Genomic DNA, 13,986 nt, shown 5'->3' on the forward strand with positions numbered 1-13,986 from the left:
ACTCATGAATTCAACTGTTAAAAATATTTTGTTCTGAATACCGTTGATATTTACCAATAGTTCTTAAGTGTTATCATTTTGGAATGAACTAATAATTTGCAAAATGCGGAAGTGAAATCATTACTGTTTGATAATTCGAATAATAAAACATTTTTTAGACATTCTGCAATACAAACTTACATCACTTACAGAACTGATCCAAAAAAGTACTGGATAATTTTTTCGTCTCATCGTCTAATCCCATGATGAATCACTACTACGAGTTCTTAAAACAGGATCAAGACATTTGTTATTATTACATGGTTTTTTACTGATATAAGATGATAAACAATTACATAAGTGCATTTATCTCTTTCAATAATTACTGGCAGATCGTACTGTTCAAATAGCGATAGTAAAATTAACTTAGTTTTTATATACAAATTTTTACTTAAATGATGATGATGGCCAATTAACCAATATGTACTCAATATACGAGTAATGATATACTCTGGATTACATTATATAATAGAGAATTACTTTTGAAGAAATCAAAATATCACCTTTTCACAAGTATAAATCTCTCACAACATCTCCTCTGTACTAAGATTCCTATACTTGATCAAGAACCAATATGATACTGTCATAAAACATAATATTAAGTTTTGATATTTATATCATGTTTACGTCGTAAAACTAGACTACATTTTCACCATACACTAAAAATGATGTATTCATTATATGTTTTCAAACTGTAACAAAGTCATCAGAATCATCACATTGAATTTTCTATATTAATTATGTATAACAAGTGATTTATCACAGTTCTGGATAGTAATCTGTTCTTTTATAGGAAATTATCAACTGTAACACACATGATTTTGTTACTCAGTAATAAACTAGTTTTTAAAATACCAATAAATAACTCCACAAATTAATAGTGGTTATGGATTTTAGCTAGCATGAGTTTAAATAGAACAGAGCAACAAATCAAAATATTTGGCACAATAAAAACAAAACAGATAGTATTAGTATCATGCCATTTACGTCAAAGGTGAGATAATCTATTTGAATGAGTGAAAGAAATCTGATGTTTGTTATGAGAAACAGTAAAACTTATTTGTATGTGTGACTAATGGTGTGAAATTTAAACAGATTAAATGTGCTTATTTAGACAAATGGTGCAATTTGTATGAACAGTAAGGCCTTCAATTCTCTCCAACATATCATGGTTTAGAAATATATGGAAAAAGTCAGATACTTGCTTATCAATATAGTTTCAAGAATCTTGAATTATTTTGACATTTTTAATATTGATGTAGATAAGTACTGTTGATAACATCCTGTCTAAAATTAAAATATTCCCTAATGAAAATTCAACATATATAACAGTATGTTATGAAATCATATCCTTCTAACATCAACTATTCTTTTGTCACTTATTATTATTGATCGAGATTATGAAGCGATTGATGTTAGACCACCATTTAAAACCTGGACGCACTGGACAATCGTTTCGTACTATTGTGGGACTCCTCAGCATCTAACATGAATCGGTTCATGATCGTAATCAAGAACTTAACAATCTCCACAATCCTATACTGATAATAACCATGTGCTCATTAGTGACTAGCTTCGTGAGGGAATTCTCGGAGTCCTAGTGGGAAGCCGTGACCAGTGGAGCTAATCCGTGTTGGGTAGAGACAGGTAATTACCTCATTTCAATGGAAGATGGTCGAGCAGTTTCGTGGATTAGTTGAGGTTAGACATTAACACCGTTGGATGTTGGCTCAGTGGCGTAGTATGTTGAGCGTTCACGCGCGAGAATGACGGCCCTAGGTTCGAATCCCGCGAGCGGGATCGTGGACGCTTACTACTGAGGAGTCCCACAGTAGGACGAAACGACCGTCCAATGCTTCCAGGTTTTAAATGGTGGTCTAAAATCGATTGGTTCATGATCTCAATCCATAAATTAATACTCTCCACAACTCTATGCATATTATTATAGCGATAAGAAACTTCCATATGAATAATATGAAACCTACAAGATGATTTATACACGTATCTGCGTACGTATCATCATCTAACTACTTGAAAATACATTTGCCAGTTATTCGGTTGAAGGTTCAAAACTACATCATTTATTTTATTCGTGTTAGCTACAAAGTCTATGATAATCAATAATTTTACGTATTTATCGTCTACCATCTGCTATTTTAACCTACGCTTAATAATTAAGGGTTTCACATGGATTCGGTCAAAGTCATTGGTATACGATTAAGCAGTATGGTACTAGATTGTTTTAAATTATAAGGTTGATAAGTTAAAATTACAGTTTAAACAAATGGACTTATTTAACTGGTAATCCACTTTTCTGTTAGTATATAGTAGTCAATTTCTGTAAAGATAACTGCGATAACTTCTTTTCAGTCTATACATCCGTATTAACTTTGGCTGTTTGATTAATTTCTAACTCTCTTAATGTGCTAGTTTAATTACATACATTAAGGTCATGTTTTGTCGCTATATTTCATTTTACTTTAAAATGGGCTTCTTGAATATCAAGGTTTTCCTGGACATCTGTTTTTTGTCTGTTTCATCTTATTGTAGGTACCTGTCAAATTGTTTTGTGAGTTAATTGGCTGTGTAGATCGAATTTCTAATTAAAAGCATCCCAGTCACTAGTAATTACAAATTACTCTAAGTACTCGTAAAATGCAATTCTTCAAAAGTCAATGCTAGTGATATTATCCTTTCTCCCTAATAATAATGTAATGATTATCATGAATAATAATTATTATTTCAGTGTATATTGGCATATTAATTGCTGTATTTTCTTTGTTTCATAGGAATTTCTAGAATGGATACAAAATGATTGTCCATTAAATTTACCTATGATAGCATTTACAGAATTAAATGAACAATTATTATGTCATCAAGAAAACACAAAGAAAGGAGAGATAAAAGAATATACTAGAAAAGAAATCAATGGACGAGTGACTAAGATTAATATACCTGATCAAATATTAGACAAAACAGTTACTAATAATCAGACAGATGAAAACATTAATATTAATAATAATAATGAAAGGAATAATCATTTAACTTTATCCAATAGTTTTGGTGTACACAACTCTGTGAATGATATGGAAAACATTCCAAATAGTAATAATAACTATGATAATAATGCTAAAAGTCAAGAGTCTAATCATTCTGTTCATATAATCAAAACAACTGATGTTCTATTAAAAAATTCAACTGAATCAAATAATCATGACACTATTAAAGAAATTTCAAATGCTTCAATAAACAATCATAATGATTCACAAGTTAAAACTGATGATAAATATTTTTCACCAATAATCATAAACTGTGTTAAAACAAAATCATCATTCAATTCAAATTATTTTCCATTGGATAAACCTTTATCAAGATTTATATACCGTTTATATTTGCAAGATATAAAACCTTGTTTTGAATTTATTGATAAAAAACTTATCTCTTCAATTTATCAAGCATTACCGGAATTAGGTTTAGAAATTACACCAATTACACCGGAATTAGGCGGTGGTTTACGCCGGAATAACAACATAAATGGTGGTGATAAAACAATAAAACTTGTTCATGAATACTGCTCATTAATGCCAAAATATGAAGCTGTGTTTCGTATGAAAATCAGAGTAAGCTGAATTGTTAAGAAATTATTTTCTCAGTAATCTACCGACCTGACTGATTTAAAGATTCATCAAAGATAAGTATTAGTAGCGTCATTTTTCATAATTTGAAACATATCATAACATATGTTACTGGATGTTTGGTTGAAGTCACATGATCTAGGTCACACATTCTATGTCAGTAATTAAAAAGAAATATCTCAAATCTAGAAACCACATTTTTATCGACGGCAACTCTACTGAAACACTCAGATGCCCAGTCAATTATATATATATATATATATATATATATATATTTGTCGGTGTGTATGGGGTAGAAGAACTAGGTCATCTGCAAAGTCCAAATCATCTAGTTGCATCCAACCTGTCCATTGTATTCCGTGCTTCCCCTCAGATGTCGAGGTCTTCATAATCAAGTCGAGAACCAGAAGAAAGAGAAAGTGGGAGAGTAAGCAGTCTTGTCTGGCTCCCGTCCTTTTTCGAAATGTGTCTCATCTTACAAGTGCCTTACTTGATTCTTTGGACAGCATCAGAGCAACTCCCTGAGTGTGTAGAGCATTTTCTTCCTCATGACCACAGTACAATAGCATCTCTCTTGAATCTATCCTTTCGAATGCTTATTTTAGAAATCCTTTTTATAGTATGTTGGTTATGCAACAGTAATAATAATGTAAACAATAATAATTTACGGATAACTTACTGTTTACCTTTAAAAAGCTGATATATGACATTTTATGTTTTTTTTCTATTTCCTACATTAGACACCTGATTCCAATGAAATCGACTGTAAAATATCATTACCAGCAAGAGATAGACTAGTTGCAATTGTCAATCTATTTCAATACTTAAGTATAATAAAACGTGGTCTAGATTCTAGTCCGATGATTAGTATTAATAGAAAGAATGATAATCACTTCATCAATTTAAAGAATTGTAAGAATTATCACAATAATGGTAAAGAAGCCATCACAAAGGAAGTTGAGATACAAGAACAACAATTCCGTACAATTCAACGACATCGATTAAATATCGCACTAGCTCGACTTGGATATGGAACACCAGATTTAGAGTGAATGCAGTTGATTGATAGCATTATTATTACGATGATTGATTCCTTTCTTGAATTATTGCTAAATGTATGAATTCATTCTGTAGACATCAAGTTGAGTTTACATACTACTTTTCCTTTTACATTTACATTCCTTATGTGACTAATTCAATACCATTAACAATAATTTCCTTGTTCCTTCTAAGACTTTCTGTCTATAACCTTTTTTTATACCGTTGATTTCCACGAAACATAAAGAAAAATACACATCAGGATCATGCGGAATCGTTGAACACCATGTACATAAATGAATAGCTGTCCAATTCAAATGAATAAATCTTTAAATCATAAATTATATTCCAAAAGATTAAGATTCAATCAACTGAACAATTCAATAAAAATATAGAAACAAACAATTTTTTTCAAAACGACGCTTTACACATGTAAATAAATATAAACATACACTGACTTTTATTTATTTGTATTGTTTTGTCGAAATTAATGAAATGATTATTTTCTATTGGAAAATATAAGTAGATGTGTTTTGTTTTAAAATACATACAGAGTGAATGTCAGCCGGAAAAAACATATACAGTGGTCTAGTTGGTTAAGCGCTTGGCGCGAGACTGATAGGTCCTGGGTTCGAATCACGCTAGGCGGGATCGTGGATGCTCACTGCTGAGGAGTCCCATACTAGGACGAAACGGCCGTCCAGTGCTTGCAGGTTTTCCATAATGGTCTAGCTTTAATTGACTCATGATTTCAATCTGTGAAATTTCCAAAATCTCCACAAACCCCTTCTGATAATAATCATCTACTCACTAGTGACTGAATTCAAGAGATACTCATGGAGTCCTAGTGAAAAGCCGTTACCAGTGGAGTTGAACCAGGTCTGTTGTGAGATATCAGCTCACTGAAGACAATGGTATACGGTGGCGCAACTTTGTGGATTGGTTGAAGTTAGACATTAACAGCATTGAATGCCGGCTCAGTGGTCTAGTTGGTTAAGCGCTTGGCGCGAGACTGACAGGTCCTGGGTTCGAATCTCGCGGGGTGCGGGATCATGGGTGCGCACTGCTGAGGAGTCCCACACTAGCATGAAACGGCCGTCCAGTGCTTCCAGGTTTTCCATGGTGGTCTAGCTTTAATTGACTCATGATTTCAATCTGTGAAATCTCTAAAATCTCCACAAATCCCTTCTGATAGTATACATGTTTTAATTAAAGTCTGGAAAAATTGAAACTTATCATGAATGAAATCTGAATATTCCAAGTTTTGTTCCTGATTAGATTAATCATAACATTTTTCATTTCAATCTTACTTTCGCAAATGATTTCATTGAATTTTCTTTTATTTATATTCTATTATCATTTAGAATATTTATGTGTATAACATCTAGTGGATCTATACAATTATCTTGTTATGAAATAAATGATAAAATTGTTTTGATATTATCATTTTTAATGAAACCAGATCTTTGTTTTACAACTCGACAATACTAGTACTAGTTCATTATGTTAAGGTAAAATCGATAATAATAATAATAATAATAAAGGACACCATTAATTATTTATTACCTAATTTTTCATATTATTTATTCAAAGATTTAATTAGGTACAAAAAATATGTGAAATATGTACTATGAAGTATCACACATTTTATTGCATAACATTCTTTACTTCATTATAACTTCTAGTTATATAAAATTTATTAAATTACTTTCAGAATGATAAATGGAAAAAAAACAACAGCATTTTCCGATTTATTTATAATTATTCACTTCAACACATAGGTGTTGGTACAAGGAGGCACCAATACATGGGCGTCACGCAAATCTCATTTGATTTGTGTGAGGGCTATGATATTGCTCAGGTGCCCAGATCGAAGCAGATGGTTTTCTTAGGGGGCCACACCCGGAGCCTTCGACCTACAAGGCAGTGGAGATGCAGTCCCATGGTTGCCGGTGACCAACGACTGGTTCATACGCCATTTGTTCCCTCAGGATACTGAAGCTCATGTGCAATTAAAAATATGTATTCAGGAGCGTTATGGTTATTTCTGAAATACACAAATTAAATAATGTCTCGAGTTCGAACTGAACATATCATTTTTCGCTAAAATAAATGGATATTTCTACATTAAGTAACATCACTAAAGTTCACCACGTTCAACCAGATATGACATTTGGATCTTGTAGAGTAAACATATGCTCACTTTATTTCATTCAATAATCGCTGAACCGTTGTTTTTTTTTAAAAGCAACAGATAGATCTCATTACACCAACAAGCTGATAATTTTAGCGCGTTATTTTGAAAAACAAATGATTTGTATTTCATTCACAAAAAGGATAGATATCAAGATTCCAGGTTGTAGTGAGATATGAAGGATAGCTTGAGAAATATCTTACCGCAAATAAGTAGTGATTGAATTGAAGAATTAGGTTTCAGCTTGTTAAGAACTCATTAATCAGATAAGTCTGCATTCACTGACGGCGAGTAATCAATCCTCCATAAAATAGTACCAAACATGATGAATTTATGACAACTCATTACAGACTGAATGAGTTTTTACTTATCCTGACCCACAAATTCAAGTGAACTACAATGTTTACATTCACTCCACTAACTGCTTTTCTCATATTTTTTATTAATTACTTTTTATATTTGGTGTCTTTACTGTTTCAGTGAAACATTCGACATCACGAACTTACGTTCGATTTAATTTAATGATCAAACCATAATGGATTATAGTTTTACTCACCCCATATAAATATGAATGATAAAACAAAAAGGAATTGTGAATAATTTTTCTAATTTGAGATTGACAGTTACGAATAATTTATTTCTGGAGGTACTTCGACGAAAATGACAGCATTAGAGAAATGTTGAGAGTTGTTCATAGAGGTATCGAATTGGAGAGAACAATCCTTTCAAACAGATCAAATTCTTCAGTGAGGGTGGTAAACATCACAAAAGTAACGGAAAAACGTAAGAACGTTCGATCTCCTTTGATGATAAAAACATCGAATGTATACGGTCTCTTGTATTTTCCGATTGCAAATTACTTTTTCAAAGTTTTATAATTAATTGAGTTTAAGAAACTCTATGAATGTGAGAAACGGCTAGGTAGTCAGAGATTTTGGATATCTAACGAAATCCATGACCTAACGAAATGTTTAGCTAAATTGTTAAACTCAATTTGTAATAAACTATGTAAACATCCATGTTCGCTCTAAACATTTTGAATATGGATTTGACAAACACATGGATGCGCTACATATCTGATATTCATCATTTTGTGGTTGCAGTTAATATGTTGTACCTAGTACATCATACTTCTGAACACCTACCTATCTATTCGTAACTGGTAGTTAGTACAGAAAATACAAAATCGTATTCAAATAATTCTGATTCTTTTTATCAGAATAAAAAAACAATTTTCTTTATAGAAAAAAAACAATATAAACTGAATTCAATCTTGGCAATCAGGCTGTTAAAATAAAAACAAACTAAAGGGAAAAATCAACCGAAGAAATAAGCAGAAAAAATATTGATAAAAGATGTAAATTATGCACAATATAATCTAAACAAAGTCAGTAGAATAAGTAATACAGAAATTCATAAACAGAACTGGTTGTTCATACAGCAAAATATAACAGAAAATTAAGTAGTATATGTATAAGTAAATTTTATAGAAAGAAAAAGGTGAAGGAGTTTTCACTTTCAAAATACATCTTTACACGTGTAAATGAGCAAATTTAGTTGTAAAAGGTAATTGAAAGAATCAACAATTTAGTGTTGGTAAAAAAAAGAGAGAAAATAATCCATAAGTGAACTGAATGACAAATACAAACTGCATCTAAACAGCATTAAGTCAACAAACTAAATTATCTATATACCTACATTCGGAAACAAACTTTTGTAAATGTCTCCTATTTTCCTTTGTCAACTTTTTATTGTACAGAATTTCAAGAAACAGTAAAGATATTGACTTTATAAGATTCAATATATATATATATATATATATATATATATATATATATATATATATATATATATATATGTGCACAAATCATCAAAACAGTATGTTGGTAATCAGTGAAGTTAACAATTGATCATATGAAACGAATACACAATAACACAATTGGTGCAATAAAAATAAGGCAGAAAAAGGATGAAAACAGCACTGAAATGTAAAATAATAAATATGAAGAGAAAGATTAAAAAATCACTTAACAAAATAAAAGAAGAACAACACCCAAACCATCTTGGTCATCTAAGTGGCGAAAATGACATAAAGAAGAGTATATATATTTAGAAATTAGCAAAATTAAACAAGAACAAGTAAACAACCATAGTCATCATCATCACAGTGAACAATTTATTCTCCCTAATGGCGTTAAGTAAAATAAACAGTGGTTGACACTTGTTGACATTATCTCTTATAACAAAAGTCATGTGAAAATAAAATGTGATAATTATGACGTCATCAATGGTTCATGCTAAAGATTATCATCATCATCATCATCATCATCATCAGGCTTTAAGACTTTCGACGAAGTCCCATATAGCAAATTTTTAGCAAAATTTTTTATAAATGTTAGTGAAGTCGATATTCTGATTATAGTTAAAAATAATATTACTATAATAAAAGTCGAGTAGGTGCGGAGGTTCAAAAAATGGAATCATCAAAGCCACATACGCATTTATTTACAATAAAGTACACGACAATGCACTTATACACAATGTACTTATTACAATAAATCAGTAGTTCAAAAAGAAACACGAAAATAGGCTAATGGTTAGAGAAGTTAGTGAAAGCCCAACGTAGAGAATTCGATCAGTTATACAGACAGATAGATAAAGAAATGAAGAGATGACAGTAGTCCGACAAAACAGAACAAAGTGGGGGATTAGTAGGGAAATAAGTCGTGAATGAAAACGTCAAAACGGAACAGAGACAGAGAATGAAGTTAATGTGAATTAGGACTATTTTATAAATATCAATAACAAGAATTACAAATTACAGATCAGAATTATCTTTTCTTCTAAAAGATATAAACTATAAACAAACAAAAATGTTCTAAAAAAAAATGTAATAGGATTCACCAACACTAACTATCAAGGTGAACAGGAAAGACAGTAAAACAGTTTTTATTGACGCACAGAAACAATTTTTTGTACTGAAATAATCTCTTACACTTTCTACAAGAATAATTGAAAATAAGATCTAAAAAAACTTCTCAATAAATATCTGGACATTTTAACCAATCTTGTTGTTCTTTTGATTTCCAATAGTTTCCTAAATATTCATGATATACATTACCATTGACATCATGTTTTGGTGAAAACCAAACTGGTGTGAATAATGGTTCATCTGTTTGACCTGAAGAAAAATGGCATATATATATATATATATATATATATATATATATATATATATATATATATATATACAAATATCAAACCATACACTAAAGTGACTCCATGACAGATAAAATAGTTGAATACCTATATTCCTGAAATTCGATTATCTTTATACAAAAACCGAATAAATAATTTTTCCTCAATCAAACGTCAGTCAGTCACATTAAATCCACACTATCCTAATTCCTAAACAATATAATTTCATGCCCGAACAACAAATATGGAAAGATTTTCTACTTTTCCCACTACAGATGAATCTTCAAAGAAGTAAATCTTTCCGGACCTATAAGACAATTAATAGGCAGTGTTACTAAAAGTCCAAATACTAACGCTTAGTGATATCTAAAAATTTATTTATTCATTTTAATTTTAACACATAGATATTGGTACAAGGAGGCACCAAATACATATGCGCCACACAAATCTCATTTGATATGTGTGAGATCTAAAAATCAGGCAACTAGTGAAATAGAATCAGTTTACAAGTTATGAAGTAAAAACATAAGATTGCTTTTTAAGTATATTACTGCATTAGTGATCAGAAAACTGTGCGGTAAAGTAAACTAAATAACTGATCCGTCATAAACATGTTCTTTGAACAAAATACTATTGATAGATAGCTAATTCATTAAACTGTTAACTGATAGAAGACTAGAAAATGGAATAAAACACGTAAATGTGAAAATTCCATTGTAATATAGGATTAAACATGTGCTAAAGAGACTGTTGATAAAAAGCCAATTTACAACAATGAAGTGTATCCTTATAAATTGAACTGTTTACCATCAATATTGTATTTTATACCATTTAGAAATCAGTTGACATGTTGCTAAATTATCTTATTGTGATATTTTTCATATGTTATATGTTGTTACCTGATGGTTTAAACATGTAAGTACCTATCCTTGTTTCATTAGTCCCAGACGTAGAAAAGTTAGAATTCGTGACTTGACGATCAAGTTTGGTTTGGTAAATGATGTAGCAAATAACAAATGATACAAATCTGCCTTAAAACAACATCAGAATAATACCTTCTCTAACTGCTTTCTCCCATGCATGTCGTTTATTTCTTTGTTTCGCTTCAAGACGCCTTTTTTCTTCATTTGCTTGATCCCATAATCCTTGTTCCATAAGACGTTGATCAGGTCTACGTCTTGAGTCAGTCGGTGCAACACCATCTTCCATTTCATTTAATTCAATAGCAAATCGAGAAAAGTGATACATCTAGAGTAGGAAAAGAAATTATTTCAATGAAAACGTTTTCAAGTTATTTGAATATGATATTAACAGGTTCTTAATTTCCGTTAGAGAGGCAAACAACTTTCAACAACAAATTTGATATTAGTGCAACATTGATTGCTTCGTTTCTTCTATTCATATTTAGCAAATAAAACACAATATTAGATCGATTAATTATACAACGCACACCTTCCAGAGTTAGCACATTAGCTTCTTAATTAATAGTGACGCCGACAAAGCAGTTGAAAAGAATTAACAATTTCTTGATCACCTTAGTTGAGTAATTCTCTTTATCCTATTAACGTTTAATATAAATGACAATATGGCATCTTCAAGCTTGAAATATATTCGTTAGGAAATTCAAACAATCCAGAATACAGTTCACATCAATATTCATTTAAAAAATGAGATGATTAGAAAATGTGATAATCAAGAAGATAAAAGAATGGTAGAAATCTTTAGTGGTGAAATCTCATTAGGTCAATATGAAGTTCAAGTGATACTTGCCAAACTATGTAGACTACAGTAGTCAATTTTTCTAGAAGAAAACAAATTTATAACAATCCAAAAAAGGTTGACTAACATTTTGATTAATTATAACTTAGAGAAAGAAATAACAGCAGATTATTATTATTATTAGTTGTCATCATTGTCCTTCACATACGTTTCACTTTCTTTGACAAAAAATCACAATAATTTGGTTTCAATTTAGCTACTTTTTACCTTCAACTGATGCTTAAAACAGTTATTATTCCTGCAATAAACTAGATGTGTGTTCAGTGCCACTATAATCCTCTAATAGTTTTCAAGCCGGTCTCCTCTTACACTAAAAACCTTCAAAGTGAACAAGCGAAAATATCATCTGTTAGTCGTGTCCACCCTTTAATGTAAAATTTAGTAAGATATTATACTAGAGAACAAGGAAGTATTCGAATGAATACAACTGACTTCGACGACCTAACGGATTAATCGTTAGCACATTTAAACACAAAACTCTATGATTTGAATTTTTTTTTACTTAATAGAATCATGTGGTTTTCATAACAAATAATTCTTCGTTCTTCTTCGTTCATATCATTGTGTTTTATTATAATGGGAATTTTGCAGCGACTAAAATAATTAAATGTATAACAATCTTGGAAGTAATCGTGTAGTATTTTTCTTTCTTTCAATACATGTACAATAACAAAGTCAACCAATACACTTAATGAATTTTGATGCATATTTATTGCCTTTCGGTTCAATCTATTATTTTTTGTCATATAAAAGTATTCAGTGAATGTGTAGATAAGTAGATAAGTATATATATTTGTGATTGTACAGCTTTGAAAATGAATTCGCCGAAAAGAGAACTCTTCACTGAACTAATCTTTCTTATTTAATGTGTAGATTTACAGAAAAATTAAGCAAATTATTCGTAAGAACAAAGCAAAACTTTTATTATCTATCAAAACTTAATACCCTACCCTTTCTATCATCTTATTACTTTATACTAATTACAAATTCATACTATCCAGCATCATTATTATTATATATCCAGAATTATATGATTCAGTAATCATAGTATAAACTTACATCAGAAGCATTAGAAGGTAATGGATCAGTTTTCCATATTAATATTGGCTCACCGACAGGTATTTTATCGATTGATAAACGTTGATATTCTAAATAATTATCCCACGTTCCTTCAATTACAGCAACTGGTACACCAGTTGAATTTTTCACAAAACCTGTGACCTAATAGTTTTTTTTAATGAAAAGAAAACATAATCAGGGAGAAGATTCAATTTAAAAAGAACTAAGAAATCTTTAACACTATCCAATATTAAAATTATTGTACAAAAAACCCCAATCTTATTGATCTAAACAATTTGTCTTTGTTTAACCAAACAAATGAATAGTAAGCAGATACGCTGATTTTGTAGGTTTACAGCTGTAAATAACAAAAAACGCCCATGAATATTTGGTTACAGTAAATCAAGATCAAATGATTAGATTCAGTAAACAATATTATGTTCTAAAAGAAACGTTTATTGATGATTACGATTTTACACTAACACTTCCTGAATTATATATTTAAAGTATCATTTAGTTTAAGCTTCGAGGTTATACACTGCAGTAAAACAATCTAAAGTATTTTATATATTTTTTGGTAGACTATGATTATGTTTAATAATTGTAATGGGATGAAGTTTTCTTACCGAAAAATATATGTTATCCAATATGGAATAATTTTAAGAGTATAGAACTTAAGAGAATAAAAACTAACAATGAATGAAAGGTTGTGCAACATCATGGATAGAATAAAGTTAGATATTAACATCGTCGGATGCTGGCTCAATGGTATAGAGATTAAGCGATTACGCACGAGACCGAAGGTCCTTGGTTCAAATCCCGTGTATGGGATCGTGGCTGCGCACTACTGAGGAGGATCATACTAGAACGAAACAACCGTCCAGTGGTTCCAGATTTTCATTGGTGGTCTAGCTTAGATCGACTCATGAATTCAAAATTAAAATTACTACAATCTCCACAAATCTCCATTATGAAAATATTAAACAGGTAATGACAGTTTTTTTTTACAAAATATATGGCATATTTAGTAACATCACAATTTTT

The 13,986-nt window shown here is 30.5% G+C and overlaps 2 protein-coding genes across 5 annotated transcripts in view; one reads left to right on the forward strand and one right to left on the reverse strand.

The window, feature by feature from the left end:
• Positions 1–6,195, forward strand: part of MS3_00006184 (uncharacterized protein) — a 52,267-nt gene extending 46,072 nt beyond the window's left edge. Inside the window, exons 6-7 of one of the 2 annotated variants that reach the window (XM_051214304.1) lie at positions 2,829–3,659; positions 4,415–6,195. In XM_051214304.1, the coding sequence (XP_051067461.1) occupies positions 2,829–3,659; positions 4,415–4,726 (1,143 nt within the window). In that variant the 3' untranslated portion in view covers positions 4,727–6,195. Of the gene's footprint in view, positions 1–2,828 lie in introns of both variants that reach the window. The other variant, XM_051214305.1, reaches the window with a different exon arrangement.
• Positions 6,196–6,419: 224 nt separating this feature from the next.
• The window catches only part of OSBP2_1 (Oxysterol-binding protein 2), a 45,610-nt gene continuing 38,043 nt past the window's right edge, over positions 6,420–13,986 (reverse strand). For 2 of the 3 annotated variants that reach the window (XM_051214307.1, XM_051214308.1), the window contains 2 exons: positions 12,943–13,104; positions 10,166–11,352 (listed from right to left, as the gene is read on the reverse strand). Coding sequence is in view for 2 of the 3 variants with exons in the window: in XM_051214308.1 (XP_051067464.1) it covers positions 11,137–11,352; positions 12,943–13,104 (378 nt within the window). In the remaining variant the exon portion in view is untranslated. Of the gene's footprint in view, positions 10,088–10,165; positions 11,353–12,942; positions 13,105–13,986 lie in introns of those variants that run through there. The other variant, XM_051214306.1, reaches the window with a different exon arrangement.

This window comes from Schistosoma haematobium, chromosome 2 (assembly GCF_000699445.3).
Source record: "Schistosoma haematobium chromosome 2, whole genome shotgun sequence".
NCBI classification, from domain to species: domain Eukaryota; kingdom Metazoa; phylum Platyhelminthes; class Trematoda; order Strigeidida; family Schistosomatidae; genus Schistosoma; species Schistosoma haematobium.